General features: G+C 37.8%; 1 protein-coding gene across 1 annotated transcript in view; it reads right to left on the reverse strand.

Moving 5' to 3' along the window:
- The window catches only part of SAP130 (Sin3A associated protein 130), a 169,013-nt gene that overhangs the window by 35,433 nt on the left and 119,836 nt on the right, over positions 1–13,744 (reverse strand). The window contains exon 16 of the mRNA XM_007950508.1: positions 737–1,095. Coding sequence (XP_007948699.1) covers positions 737–1,095 — 359 coding nt within the window. The remainder of the gene's footprint in view (positions 1–736; positions 1,096–13,744) is intronic.

Genomic DNA, 13,744 nt, shown 5'->3' on the forward strand with positions numbered 1-13,744 from the left:
TGGTCAATGACATGAGACAAAGTATATGTGAACTGCTGTATGGAAAGTGAATTTGCTCTGTAAATCTTCACCCAAATCACAATTTAAAAAAAAAAAAAAATTTTGAGGTATAAATAATGGTTCATAATAACAAATGGATGCTGTTTTGTTTAATCAAAATACTTATTATTATCGTATCATTATGCTAGATGTTTTAGTGTATCTGGAAGTGTTTTTTCTTTTTAAATGTTTTTTATATATAGAAAGATATACTACATACTATGGTAAATATTTGACTAACTTATGTACAAATTTGACTTAAACACAAACTTAGGAATGGAAGTTGTTTGTGATATGGGACTGCCTTATACAATACGGTGTTCACACATCCCAATCACATAATGTCTCATTTCACAGACTGTACTGTGGATGACAGCGACTTTATGACAGTATTTTCTTAGAGTATTAAAAAATGCAGATTAAATAATAATCAATCTGTCACGGTTTTGGCTTTTAGAAGGAGCTGCATGCTTCTTCTATTTATTAAAAACTTATGAAATGCAATTAACCACGCAAGTTGACTAAATCCTTTGATAAACACAAACTCTGAAAAAAATTCTACTGCGGATCATTTAAAAGGTGCATTAAGGATTTGGGCTTGCTGGCGAAGGGTCACACATGAGTTTGCACCTCAAGGAGTGTTAGGAAAAGGGGACGAATCAACTGCCAATTAAGAGTATTCTGTGAATGAACTTACCAGAAACTGGCCTCATGATGTCCATTGGTTCCACTTCTTCTTTAACTTTTATCTCAGGAACAGCAGGGCCCAAAACTGCAGAGAGACTGCCACCCACAGATGCTGATGATGGTGGGGCAGCTGCAATAGTAGTGATGGGAGGACTGATGTGGACTGTTCCAGGAATGGTTGACAGAGTGACCGCTGGTTGTGATGGGGGACTAGCTGCTGCAATCATGGTTGGAATGGTTGGTGTAGGCTGTTGTACAGTGGGAGGGACTGCAATGGTGGGCTGGTCATTATTTTGATTAGACACTGTCTCCATGGACACAGTGACTGGAGTGGTCATAGATACGTGGATTTCTGACTTAGGTTTGGCACTGAAAAACAAAACAAAACAAAAAAACATGTAGCAAAAGATAGAAGACCTGCAACATCTCAGAGGATGGGTACTGGTAGTTATTTTTGTATAGCACAAAGCACATCTGATACTATTGTTTGATTCTAAAAGTTGAAATTTGGGAAGGCAAAATGGAGGTGGCTGCAGTACCCTGGTGCTAAGAGGAGAGCCATATTTTTGTGACCCCCATAATAGGCTGGCTTATGGCAGCCCCAACACCTCTCCTCCTACTGCCCCACCAAGGATACTTGGTTTCATGGCCACCATCCAGGAGCCCCACTTCCCATGCAAGGTTAGACTGTGAAGAATTTTAATATTCCTGGGTACTTCCTTGATGAATCATTTCTACTTTTGCTCAAGAGAAAGCTTTGAATGTACCAAGTAACTCTTAAAGAAACCCTTTGTGTAGGTAATATATATACATGCTTTCATGAAGAGTATATAGAAAAATGAGGCCGAAGACCTTTCCTGCCAGTGGACATACTGACAGAAGCTGGCAAAAATTGCCAGTTGCAAGAAATTCAGGAATCCCTTAGGAATTTATCCCAGACATCTGATGCTGCTAAGGAAGCATAACGTGAGTAAGATGTCAGCAGAAGAACCTCGACAAGTCAGAAATCCACCTAAATTTGTCACATATCATAAAGCCTTGCAAGAAATTAAAAACTCTTACTACCGTTTACAAATCAAATGAGCTATTTTCCTGGAGTGCTTCAGAAGTTAATGTGGAAATGTTCCAAGATTTGCAAGCTGCTGGATTTGATGAGAATACTAACCTAGTCTAATCATTAACAAAACACCACACAAATCTCAACTGAGAGATATTCTACAAAACACTCAAAACAATCAGAAACAAGGAAAGTCTGAGAAACTGTTACAGCCAAGAGAAGCCTAAGGAGACATGACAATTAATATAATATGACATCTTGGATAGGATGCTGGATCAGAAAAAGGACACTAGATAAAAACCAAGGAAATATGAATAAAATATGGAATTTGGTTAATTTTTTTGATGCATTTTATTGAAATATAATTTATGTACAGTGAAATACACAAAACTAAAGTGACACGGGTCAATTGCTTTTTTTTTTTGGCAGTGTTCCCTCCCCTCCGCTCCCACCCCTGGCAACCAACAAAGAAAGTTTCCCTCCATATATAAACCTTTCCTTGATCCTCCACAACAACGAACTAATACTATATTTGTCCTTCTGTGATTGACTTACTTCACTCAGCATCATGTCCTCCAAGTTTATCCATATTATGCGATGTTTTGCAGACTCTACATTATTCTTTAGTGCTGCATAGCATTCCAGCATGTGTATGTACCATAGTTCAGTCATCTACTCTTTGGCTGATGCGCACATAGGTTGTTTCCATCTTTTTGCTATTGTAAATAGTGCTGTGATGAACATGAGCATGCATGTATCTGTTCCTTTCCTAGCTCTCACCTCTCTAGGATATATACCTTGTAATGGGATTGCTGGGTCAAATGGCATCTCCAATTACAACTTTCTAAGGAATTGCCATATTGCTTTCCACAGTGGTTGTGTCACTTCACAGTCACACAAGCAGTGTATGAGAGTACCAATCACTCAACATCCCCACCAGCACTTGTTATTTTCTGTCTCATTGAACCTTGCCATCAGTGCTGGAGTGAGACGGTATATCTCACTGTTGTTTTAATTTACATCTCTCTGAGGGCCAATAATTGTGAGCATCTTTTCATGTATTAGCTGACCACCTGAATGTCCTCCTTGGTGAAGTGTCTATTCATGTCTTCTGCCCATTTTTCAACTGGATTGTTAATTCTTTTAGTGTTGAGGCGCTGGAGTTTTCCATCAATCTTAGAGATAAATCCCTTGCCAGATATATAATTATCGGCACATATGAATTTGTTGGTGTCATTTTTGTTATGTGCTTTTTTGTGGTGTCAATTTCTTTGTTCCATATAATTTTCTATGTTGAGCTCGTTTTGTTTATGTATCATGTTATCACCTCCTTCATCGCTATTGTTTTAATATTTGCTGAATATTTATGCTAGTCCTCTTTTTTGATGTGAAGGTTTATCATTTTTCTTTGAGGTTACCCCGTGATTTATAGTTTTCTTCCCAAGTGTAGAACAGTCCGTTCTATCTTGTAGTTGTCTTGACTTCCCTACCATCTAGAAGTTCTGTAACGACACAGATTTTTTCCCCCTCTTTTTGGTTTGTAGTTGTCCTCATTTGTCGGCTGGTGTCTCTGGTTCCCTGTTTACAATCTTGTAGGCTTGTTTACTTTGGATACTTCCATAGCTGGGTTGGTTTCTGGGTTATATTACCATGTGTATTAATGGTCAGTTGTTGTCGGCTGTTGTTGCTTCTCTGTCCAAAGAGCTCCCTTTAACATCTCTTGTAAGGTTGGTCTGGTTTTAACAAATCCCCTTACTTTCTGCTTATCTGGAAATCTCCTAATTTCACCATCATATCTGAGGGACAATTTTGCTGGGTGCATAATTCTTGATTGGGAATTTTTCTCTTTCAGTGTTTTATATATACCATCCCACTGTCTTTTTGCCTGCATGGTTTCTGTCAAGAAATCTGAGCTTAGTCTTACTGTTTGCCGCTTGTAGGCAACTTTTCGTTTTTCCTGTGCTGCTCTCATGATTCTCTGTCTTTGGTTTTGGTGAGTTTGATGATGATATGTCTTGGTGTTTTTCTTTTGGGGTCTATCCTGTTTGGGGTTCATTGGACTTCCTGAATGGATATATTCTCATCTTTCATCATATTAGGGAAGTTCTCCAACAAACCTTGGACAACTTTCTCAGTGGTTTCATTTTTGTCCTCCTGTTCTGGAATTCCAATGACACGTAAGTTATTCCTTTTGAAGGTATCCCACAAGAACCTTAGGCTGTCTTCATTTTGATCTTTTTTCTGATTGATCCCTTTCCAAAGAAGTATTCAGGTATTTGCCTTCAATCTCATTAATTCTGTCTTCCATTGCATCAATTCTACTCCTTCAATGTGTTACCTATTTCTGACGATTTAGTATTAATCTTCTGGATTTCCATCTGTAGATTTTGTATTATTTCTAATTTTTCATTTATTTTGTCATTTTATTCTTGTACTTTCTTCCAAAATGTTTCTAACATTTTGTCTGTGTTTTCCGTGGTCTGTCTCTCAATCCTTCGAAGATACCTAAATATAATTCTTTTGAGTTCCTTATCAGGGAGCTCCAATGATGCATCTTCCTCAGGGATGTGTTTTGGCTCTGTATCCTGGTCCCTTGTTTCTCCCGCTTTATCTTGCTGCTTTGTGTGGACTGTGATGCTCTGTTGTCTCCAAGGCATTGTGATGTTTTTGTGTTTATATTTAAATTGGTGATTATATGTTGGAGTGACTTGCCCACAATTTTTGTTTTCTTTGTATGCTATTTATACAGGCAGGGTACTTGATGTGCTCCTCTATTTACTAGTTGACAACACTTATACGCTCACCACCTATCTCCTTTCCTTTGTCAGCTTCTTGTATGTCCTTGCCGACTCTGGCAAACAGAGCCTGTTTGTAGGTCCCTGGAATCCGAATGAGAATGCTATCACTTTAAAATCCAAAATAGCTGCCAGTTGTAAACATTCAAAATAGCTGTGCCCTCTGTCACTTTAAATATCCAAAATGGCCACTGCTTGTAAACATTCAAAATGGCTGCGCCCTCGGTCACTTTAAGTATCCAAAATGGCTGCCACATGTAAACAATCAAAATAGCTGTGCCCTCCAGAAAGCAGAAAGTCCACAGCTCAGGTTGTCTCCCTCTTTCCTGTTGCCCTTTCTAGTCACAGGCCACTAGAGCAGTTGTCCCTGCAGCCCTTGGTGACTGGGACTGATCTTTGTGTCAATTCTCAGGACCCAACACCACTTGGAAATATTTAGGCTATTGGTCTTGTCAGAGTAGGTGACAGTCTACAGCTCTGTTTCTGTACTCAGTGTTTTCGTTCAGGTTTTTCCACTAGTTGGTTCTTAATCCACTTCTGTATAGTTCCTTTCAAAGCTCAGGGTTCCAGGATTATCTTCTGTATCTCTGTCAATTGGTTTTTCTTTTTTTTTGTTGAAGAGGGTCTGTGTTGCTTGTCTGCCTACTCCTCCATCTTACTGGATGTCAGAATTTAATTAAAATGTGTCAGTACTGTTTCATTAATTGAAAGAAGTGTGCCATACTCACATAACATATTAGTAACAGGGAAACTGGGTATGGAGTATATGGGATATATCTTCATAGTTTTTCTGAAAGTTTGAAACTTTTCTAAAATAAAGCCTTTCTTTTTTTTTTAAAGTTGAAATTTAAGGTAATCCTTTAAGAGAAATTGAAAGGAAAGTTCAAGGTTTAAAAATTTTCCCTACTTGCCCTTCATATAACTAAAAATAAAACCAGAAATAAATATAAACATAAAAATATAAGTATAAATAAAATTGACCGAGAAAACAAACAAACAAAAATATTATGAGAAAACACTCAATGCTTCCCCATCAAAGGATAGCCACGTTCGTTAGTGTACTTCTGCCCTAGAATTTCTTAGTGTACAGACTTCCATCAGAGTTCCCCCCCTTTTTTTTAAACCAACTTCCTATGTAGTTTTCTGTAAGTCAGTTTCTTACCAGTGATGAGATACAACTCAAAATGAGATGAAACAGCTACAAACGTAATTAATAATTGGAACGTGGAATGTACAAAGTATGACTGTAGGAAAATTGGGAAGTTGTCAAAATTGAAATGGAACACAAAAATATCAATATCCTAGGCATTAGTGAGCTGAAATGGACTGTTTTTGACCATTCAGAATCAGACAAACATATGATCTACTATTCTGGTAATGCTAAATCGAAGAGGAATGACATGGCATTCATCATCACAAACAATGTTTTAAGATCTATTCTGAAGTGCTGTTAGTGATAGGATAATATCCATATGCCTACAAGGAAGACCAGTTAATACCACTATTACTCAAATTTATACACCAAGCAATAAAGCCATATATGAGGAAAGTGAGGATTTTTACCAACTTGTACAGTCTGAAATTAACCAAACATGCAATCAAGATGTATTGATTATTACTGGTGATTGAAATGTTAAAGTTAGAAGCAAAGAACAATCAGTGGTAGCTGCAAAGTATAACCTTGGTGAAAGAAATGATGCTGGAGATAACATGATCAATTTTGGAGATAACATGATCAATTTTGGAAGACCAATGACTTATGCATTGCAAATACCACTTTTCAACAACAGAAATGGTAGCTGTACACCTGGATCTCACCATATGGAAAACACAGGAGACAGACTTTATATCTGTGGAAAGAGGTAGTGGAGAAGCTCAGTACCTTCAGCCAAAACAAGGCCAGGAGCTTTCTGTGGAACAGACCATCAACTGCTCATATGCAAGTTCAAGTTGAAGCTGGAGACGATTAAAACAAGTCCACAGAGCCAAAACATGACCTTGAGTATACCCCACCTGAATTTAGAGACCAGCTTACGAACAGACTTTAAGCAATGAACATCAAAAACCAAAACTAGATGAGTTATAGGATGATATAAGAATATCAAACATGAAGAAAGCAAAAGGGCATTAAAAAGATAAGAAAGGAAAGAAGAGATGTCAGAAGAGACTCTGAAACTTGCTCTGGAATGGAGAGTAGCTAAAGAAAATGGAAGGAATGACAAGATAAAAAAGCTGAACAGAAGATATCAAAGAACAGCTTGAGAAAACAGAGTCAATTATTATGATGAAACATGCAAGGACCGGTAGTTAGAAAATCAAAAGGGAAGAACACTCTTGGCATTTCTCAAGGTGAAAGAACTAAAGAAGAAATTCAAGCTTCAAGTTGCAATACTGAAAGATTCTATGGGCAAAATACTGAATGATGCAGGAAACATCAAAAGAAGATGTAATGAATACACAGAGTCACTGTATCAAAATATTTGTTTGAAAATTCAGGAGGTAGAGTATCTATTTCAGGAGGTAGAATATGATCCAGAACCAATGGTATTGAAGGAAGCAGTCAAAGCTGCACTGAAGGAATTGGTGTTTAACAAGGCTCCAGAAACTGATGAAATACCCACTGAGATGTTTCAACAACAGATGCCACCATGGAGGCACTTACTAGTCTATGCCAAGAAATGTGGAAGACAGCTACCTGGCCAACTGACTGGAAGAGATCCATAGCTATACCCATTCCAAAGAAATGTGACCCACCAGAATGCCAAAATTACCCAAAAATATCATGAATATTACACACAAGTAAAATTTTGCTTAAGATAGTTCAAAAATGGGTACAGCAGTATATTGACAGGGAACTTCAGAAATGCAAGCTGAATTTAGAAGAGGATGTGGAATGAGGGATATCACTGCTGATGCCAGATGGATCTTCTCTGAAAAAGAATACCAGAAAGATGTTTACTTGTGTTTTATTGACCATGAAAAAGCATTCAACTGGGTAGATCGCAACCAATTATGGGTAACACAGAATGAGAATTCCAGAACACTTAATTGTGCTCATAAGGAACATACACATAAACCAAGAGACTGTTATTTGAACAGAACAAGGGGATACTGCATGGTTTAAAATCAGGAAGGTTGTGTGTCAGGGTTGTATCCTTTCACCACACTTATTCAATATGTTTGCTGAGCATATAATTTGAGAAGATGGATTATATGAAGAAAACATGATAGATATCGGGGTTGGAGGAAGACTCATTAACCACCTACAATATGCAGATGGCACAACCTTGCTTGCTGAAAATGAAGATAACTTGAAGTACTTACTGATGAAGATTAAAAAGACTATACCCCCTAATATAAAGAAAACAAAAATCCTCATGATTAGACCAATAAGCAGCATCATGATAAATGGAGAAGAGACTGAAGCTGTTAAAGATTTCATATTACTTGGATCCACACCACCACCAATGGAAGCAGCAGTCAAGAAATCAGATGAAGTATTGCAATGTGCAAATCTGCTGCAAAAGATGTCTTTAAAGTGCTGAAGACTAAAGGTACACTGAACCCAAACCATGGTATATTCTTTTGTCTCATATGCAGGTGAAGCTGAACAATAAATAAGGGCGATCGAAGAATTGATGCTTTAGAGTTGTGGTACTGGTGAAGAATACTGAAAGTACCATGGCCTGCCAGAAGAATGAACAAATCTGTCTCGGAAGAAGTGCAGCCAAATGCTTCTTGGAAGTGAGAATGGCCAGTCTTTGTCTGACCTACTTTGGTCATGCTGTCAGAAGGGACCATTCCCTGGAGAAGCATTTCATGCTTGGTAAAGTGGAAGGTCAGGAAAAAAAGGAGAAAACTCTCAATGAGATGGAGTGCCACAGTGGCTGCAATGATGCACAACGACTGTGAGGATGGTACACGACCAAGCAGTGTTTTGTTGTATGGCTCATAGGGTCGGTATGAGTCGCAGCCAACTTAACAGCACCTAACAACAACCACCAAAGAGGTAACTGACATGACAAGCATCCCAAAAGTACAAAAGAATATAAATTGAAGTAAGTTCCTCTCACACCTCACAGTCAGCCCTCTACCAAAGGCACCTGGCTTCCAACATCCTAGAGTAGTTTACCAGAGACCCTCTAGGCATAGAAATTAGCTATAAATATTTTGTTTGAAAATATGTACTATAGTTTCCAATTTTATAAGAAACATTTGTCATATCATTATAAATTCTTGACAAACTTTTTTTAAAGTAGAAAAATATTTCATGAAATAGAGGTTAACAGTTAATCTACTTCTACTCCTACTGCTGAAACTGGTCCAGGACCAAAAGATCCCATTGGTATAAATTTAAAATGATACAACCACTCTGATAAACAGTTTGGTAGTTTCTTATTAAATTTAAAATGCATCTACCATATGATCTAGCAATTACACTCCTGAGTTTTTATTTTAGAGAAATGCAAATGTCTGTCCAGCAAGAAATACTATACACAAATCTTCATAGTAGCTTTATTTGTGAAATACGCCAAAACTGAAACAACCCCAATGTCCTTCAACAAGCAAACGATAAAGTCTCCATGCAATGGAGTATTACCCACCTATAAAAAAGAAGAAACAACTGATACATGACAATTTGCATGAATCTCAAAGGTACAATTTTGAGTGAAAAATGCAAATTTCAATAGGTTACATACCATATAACTCCATTTATATAAATCCCAAAATAACAAAATTAGACCAAGAATAGATCAGTGGTTACAATGGGTTAGGGCTGTAGGGACTGTCTGCATAAATGGATAGTATGAAGGAGTGGGTTGGTGGTAATAAAATAGTTTAGCATTCTGATCATGGTAAAATCTACACATAAAATTTCACAGAAGATTGGGCAATCTACTTCTGTAGAGACACCGCCTCAGAAACCCAAGGAGGGGTCGCTATGAGTCGAGATCAACTTGACAGCAGTAAGTTTGGTTTTTTTGATGCAACAAAAAGTACAAGAGCATAAAAATATTGGACATAAGGTCTGTAGTTCCCTGACTAGTATTGTAGCAACCAATTTCAATGTCAAATTTTCCTTTTTGAAAATACACTATGGTTAAGTAAGATGTTATCACTGAGGAAAACTGGATGAAAAGAACATAGGAATTACCCACACTATTTTGCAACTACTTTTGGGTTTTAAAATACTTAAAAATACTTCTAGAAAATGGTGTGGTAGTGGTTACAGCTAAGGATTATTATTGAGTTAAACAGGATTAAAACAAAATAACCAGGGTTGTCAACAAAAATAGCTAAGCAAAAATTTGCTACGATTCAAAAAATTCTTCCCTCCATAAGAACAATTAAAAAAAACTCTTAGAATCAAGTTTTTCAGAACTCTGGAAATTAATCAAAGGCTTGGAGCAATTTGGCAAAATTATTCAAGAAAAACAGCTGCATCTTGGCAGTAAGTTTTAACTCCCATGTGTACCACAATCCCATTCTCCAGCTCCATGAAAGCCTTAAAAACCAATATCCCACATGACAAAAACCAATAGTCTGTCAGCCAACAGAGGTAGAAGGGAAGCATTAGAGATCTTTAAATCTTCATTCCCAGAGGACAGTTAGTATTTGAACTATCTGGTGGGTCCCTGGAAGAGTTTACTTGTAAGGTTGTCATTACTTGAAATGTGACCAGCATTTCTGTTGGGGGCATTTATCTTAAAAAGTTAGAAGTAAGTGATTAATTTTGCAGTTCCCTGAAGCAGTGGATAAAACTACAGCAAATAAATAAAATGTAAAACTGGGGAATGTGATATCTTTAGGTACTCTGAAAAGCTCTGACATAGTATTGGGAATCTACAAGGCCACATACACATGCAGACCTGTATGCACACACATGCTCAGGATAGATAAGAATCTAAGCTCTCACCTCTGAGAAAATTTGAAGCTCTGAACAAGTAGGAAGTAAAGCCTAAGCTAGAGTTGTAAACTGCCTAAATGACTTTTGAAGGCATGCTCCAAAAGATACAGGGACTGCTGGCTGATTCATTGAATCTTGGTGTTCAAGGAAATCTCTTTTCAGTCATTAGCTGCCCACTAAGCTAAGGAGCCATCTTCTCTCAGTGTGTTTAACTGTGATAGCTTGCATGCTGCTGGAAGCTAGCCCACTTGCATTTCAAATACCAGCAGGATCACCATGGTGGACAGGTTTTGGCAGAGCTTCCAAACTAAGATATACTAGAAGAAAGACATGGTGACCTACTTCAAAACAAACAAACAAACAAAAAAAAAAACACCTGGTTCATGAAAATGTTAAAAATAGCAGCAGACCAGTGCTGGAAGATGAGCCCCTCAGACTGGAAGGCACTCAAAATACACCTGGAAAAGTGCTGCCTCCTCAAAGTAAAGCTTAACTTAATGACATGAATGGAGTACAGCACAGCTTTTGAGACTTTCATTTGTTGATGTAGCATGACTTAAAATGAGAAAAAACAGCTGCAAATATCCATTAATAATCAGAACATGGAGTGTACAAAATATGAGTCAAGGAATTTTAGAAGCTGTCAAAAACGAAATGGACATTATGGGTCTCTACTCTTCAGGAGCAAAACAGTTAGAAGGGAACCAAAAGCTCCAAGAAGAAACAAATCTATACAAGCCACAACCTCCTCTACCCTAAGACCAGAAGAACTAATGATGCTATCACCACTGACCCTTTGGACTGAGAGTCACAAAAGATGGACCTGAATAGAAGAGAGAAAAACAGAGAACTAAATTTCTTCTTATTTTTTAAAAAAGCCCGACAAACTGGAACAGTAGAGAACAGAAGACTCCCTGAGACTGTCACCTTAAGTCAATCTTTAAACCAAAACTGAGCCTATCCTGAGATTATCTTTTAGCTAATTAGCAAATTTGCCCATCAAGGACCTGTAAGGCTGGTACCCTACTTAAAAACTATCACTATGGGGCAAAAAGTCAACAAGTACTTAAAGCAAAGATGTAAAGGTAAGGGGGTGTGGGAAAACAGTACTAGAAGGGGAACAATCTGAACAAAATTAAATAGAATGTTGATACACTGTGATAAATGTAACTATGTAAATGAACAATTTTGAGGGGAAGTTGTCAAATGATCAAATGTTAACTTGTGTAAATATTCACCAACAATGCAGTTTGAAAAAAAAGAATAAAAGAAATGGAATTATGAAGATCATTATCCTAGGCATTCTTACTGCCATCGAGTCGATTCCAACTCATAGTGACTCCCATTGGGTTTCTGAGACAGTAAATCTTTATAGAAGCAGATTGTCCTATCTTCCTTCTGCATAGTGGCTCATGGGTTTGAACCACCAACTTTCTAGTTAGCAGTCAAATGCCTTAAGGCACTGTGTCACCAGAGCTCCTTATCCTAGGCATTAGTGAACTGAAATGGAATGGTATTGGCTATTTTGAATCAGACAAGGATATCGTCTACTAAGGAATGGTGTCCCAGTCATTGTCAAAAAGAACATTTCAAGATCTATCCCAAAGAACTATGCTGTCAGTGACAGGATAATATCCACATGCCTTCAAGGAAGACTAATGAATATAAACGACTATTATTCAAATTTATGCACCAACCATTAGGTTAAAGATGAATAAATTCAAGATTTTTACCAACAGCTGCAGTCTGAATTGATCAAACATGCAGTCAAGATGCACTGGTAATTACTGCTGACCAGAATGTAGAAGTTGGAATAAAGATGGACTGGTAACTAGAAAACAGGGTCTTGGTGATAGAAATGATGTCAGAGATTGTATGATACAATTCTGCAGGACCAATAACTTATTCATTGCAAATACCTTTTTTCCAACAACATAAATTGTGAACATATACATGGACTTTCCTGAATAGAATACACAGGATTCAAACTGACTACATCTGTGGAAAAACATGATGAAGAATCTTAATATATCATTCAAAACAAGCCCAGGGGGCAAGTATGGAACAGGTTCAAGTTGAAGTTTAAGAAAATTAAAACAGAGTACCGGCAAGATGGTGGACTAGGCAGAAAGACTGCACAGACCCTCTTCAACAAAGACAAGGGAAACCAATTAACACAGACACAGAAAATAATCTTGGACCCTTGAGCCTTGAAGGGAAGGATATACAAATGGACTAAACCCCAACTAGCAAAAGAATTTATGTGAAAATACCAAAAAAGACATACAGAGCTGCGGTCTGGCAGCGATTCTGATGGCACAGGCAGCTTGGAGATTCACGAGTGGGGGTAGGACCTAAGAATTAACCTAAAAATCACCCTGCTAGGCAGGGACTACACTGAGGACTGTGCGCAGTGGCTGGAGAACAAATGGAGACGGTGAGGAGAAAGGTGAGCTGAGCTGTGGACTTTTGCCAGTCCGGAGGGCGCTGCTATTTTGAAGGTTTAAACAGCGGCTTGACTATTTTGAATATTTAAAGAGACAGCGCTCTCCCAGATTCCTGGGGTTTAGCAACACGTTCTGCTTTCCAGCAACCCCGAGGACACTCAGAACCTGCAAGACTGAAGACGTAGGACATTCCTCTTGTTACTCTTATACCTGACACCCACTTGGTGAACAGAGATGCGGCCAACAACCACTCCCATCTACCTTCTGGGCCTGTAGTAACTCCATCACAGTCTGTGTGCTCAGACAGAGCCTGGGTGGCCTGCCCTGTCCTCCACTGATATTTTTATTTTTTGCTTTCTTTTTTCTGGTGATTACTTTACTTGTATTTGTCTGTTTCAGAACAACTAATATTATTAATACTTTTGTCCTTTTTATTATTATTCTTAATCTTCCCCTACCAAGCCCTAGTTTTCAGCATTTTCATTTTCCCTGTGCCTGGTAGAAAAAAAAAAAAATTTTTTTTAAAGTTAAGGTTTTTTTTTTTTCTCTTTTCCCCCATTTTTCTCATGAATAACCCGGTTCCGTGTTTCTCTTTTTGCATTTTTCCCACTTTTTCCTTCATTTATTATCCCCCTTCCCTACTTTTTTTTCCCCCCTAAAGCCCTATTCCCAGATATTGCAGGTTTTCTTGTTTTTTCTGCTTTTTTTCCCTTTTTTTGGTTACTGTTCCTGTGTGATTACATGGTGGGTTTTTCGTCCATGGGATTTTAGTTTTTTGATGGTTATTCACTTGTAATTTGTGTCTAACTGA

Source organism: Orycteropus afer, unplaced genomic scaffold, assembly GCF_000298275.1.
Source record: "Orycteropus afer afer isolate SDZICR_OR568_19922 unplaced genomic scaffold, OryAfe1.0 scaffold00274, whole genome shotgun sequence".
NCBI classification, from domain to species: Eukaryota; Metazoa; Chordata; class Mammalia; order Tubulidentata; family Orycteropodidae; genus Orycteropus; species Orycteropus afer.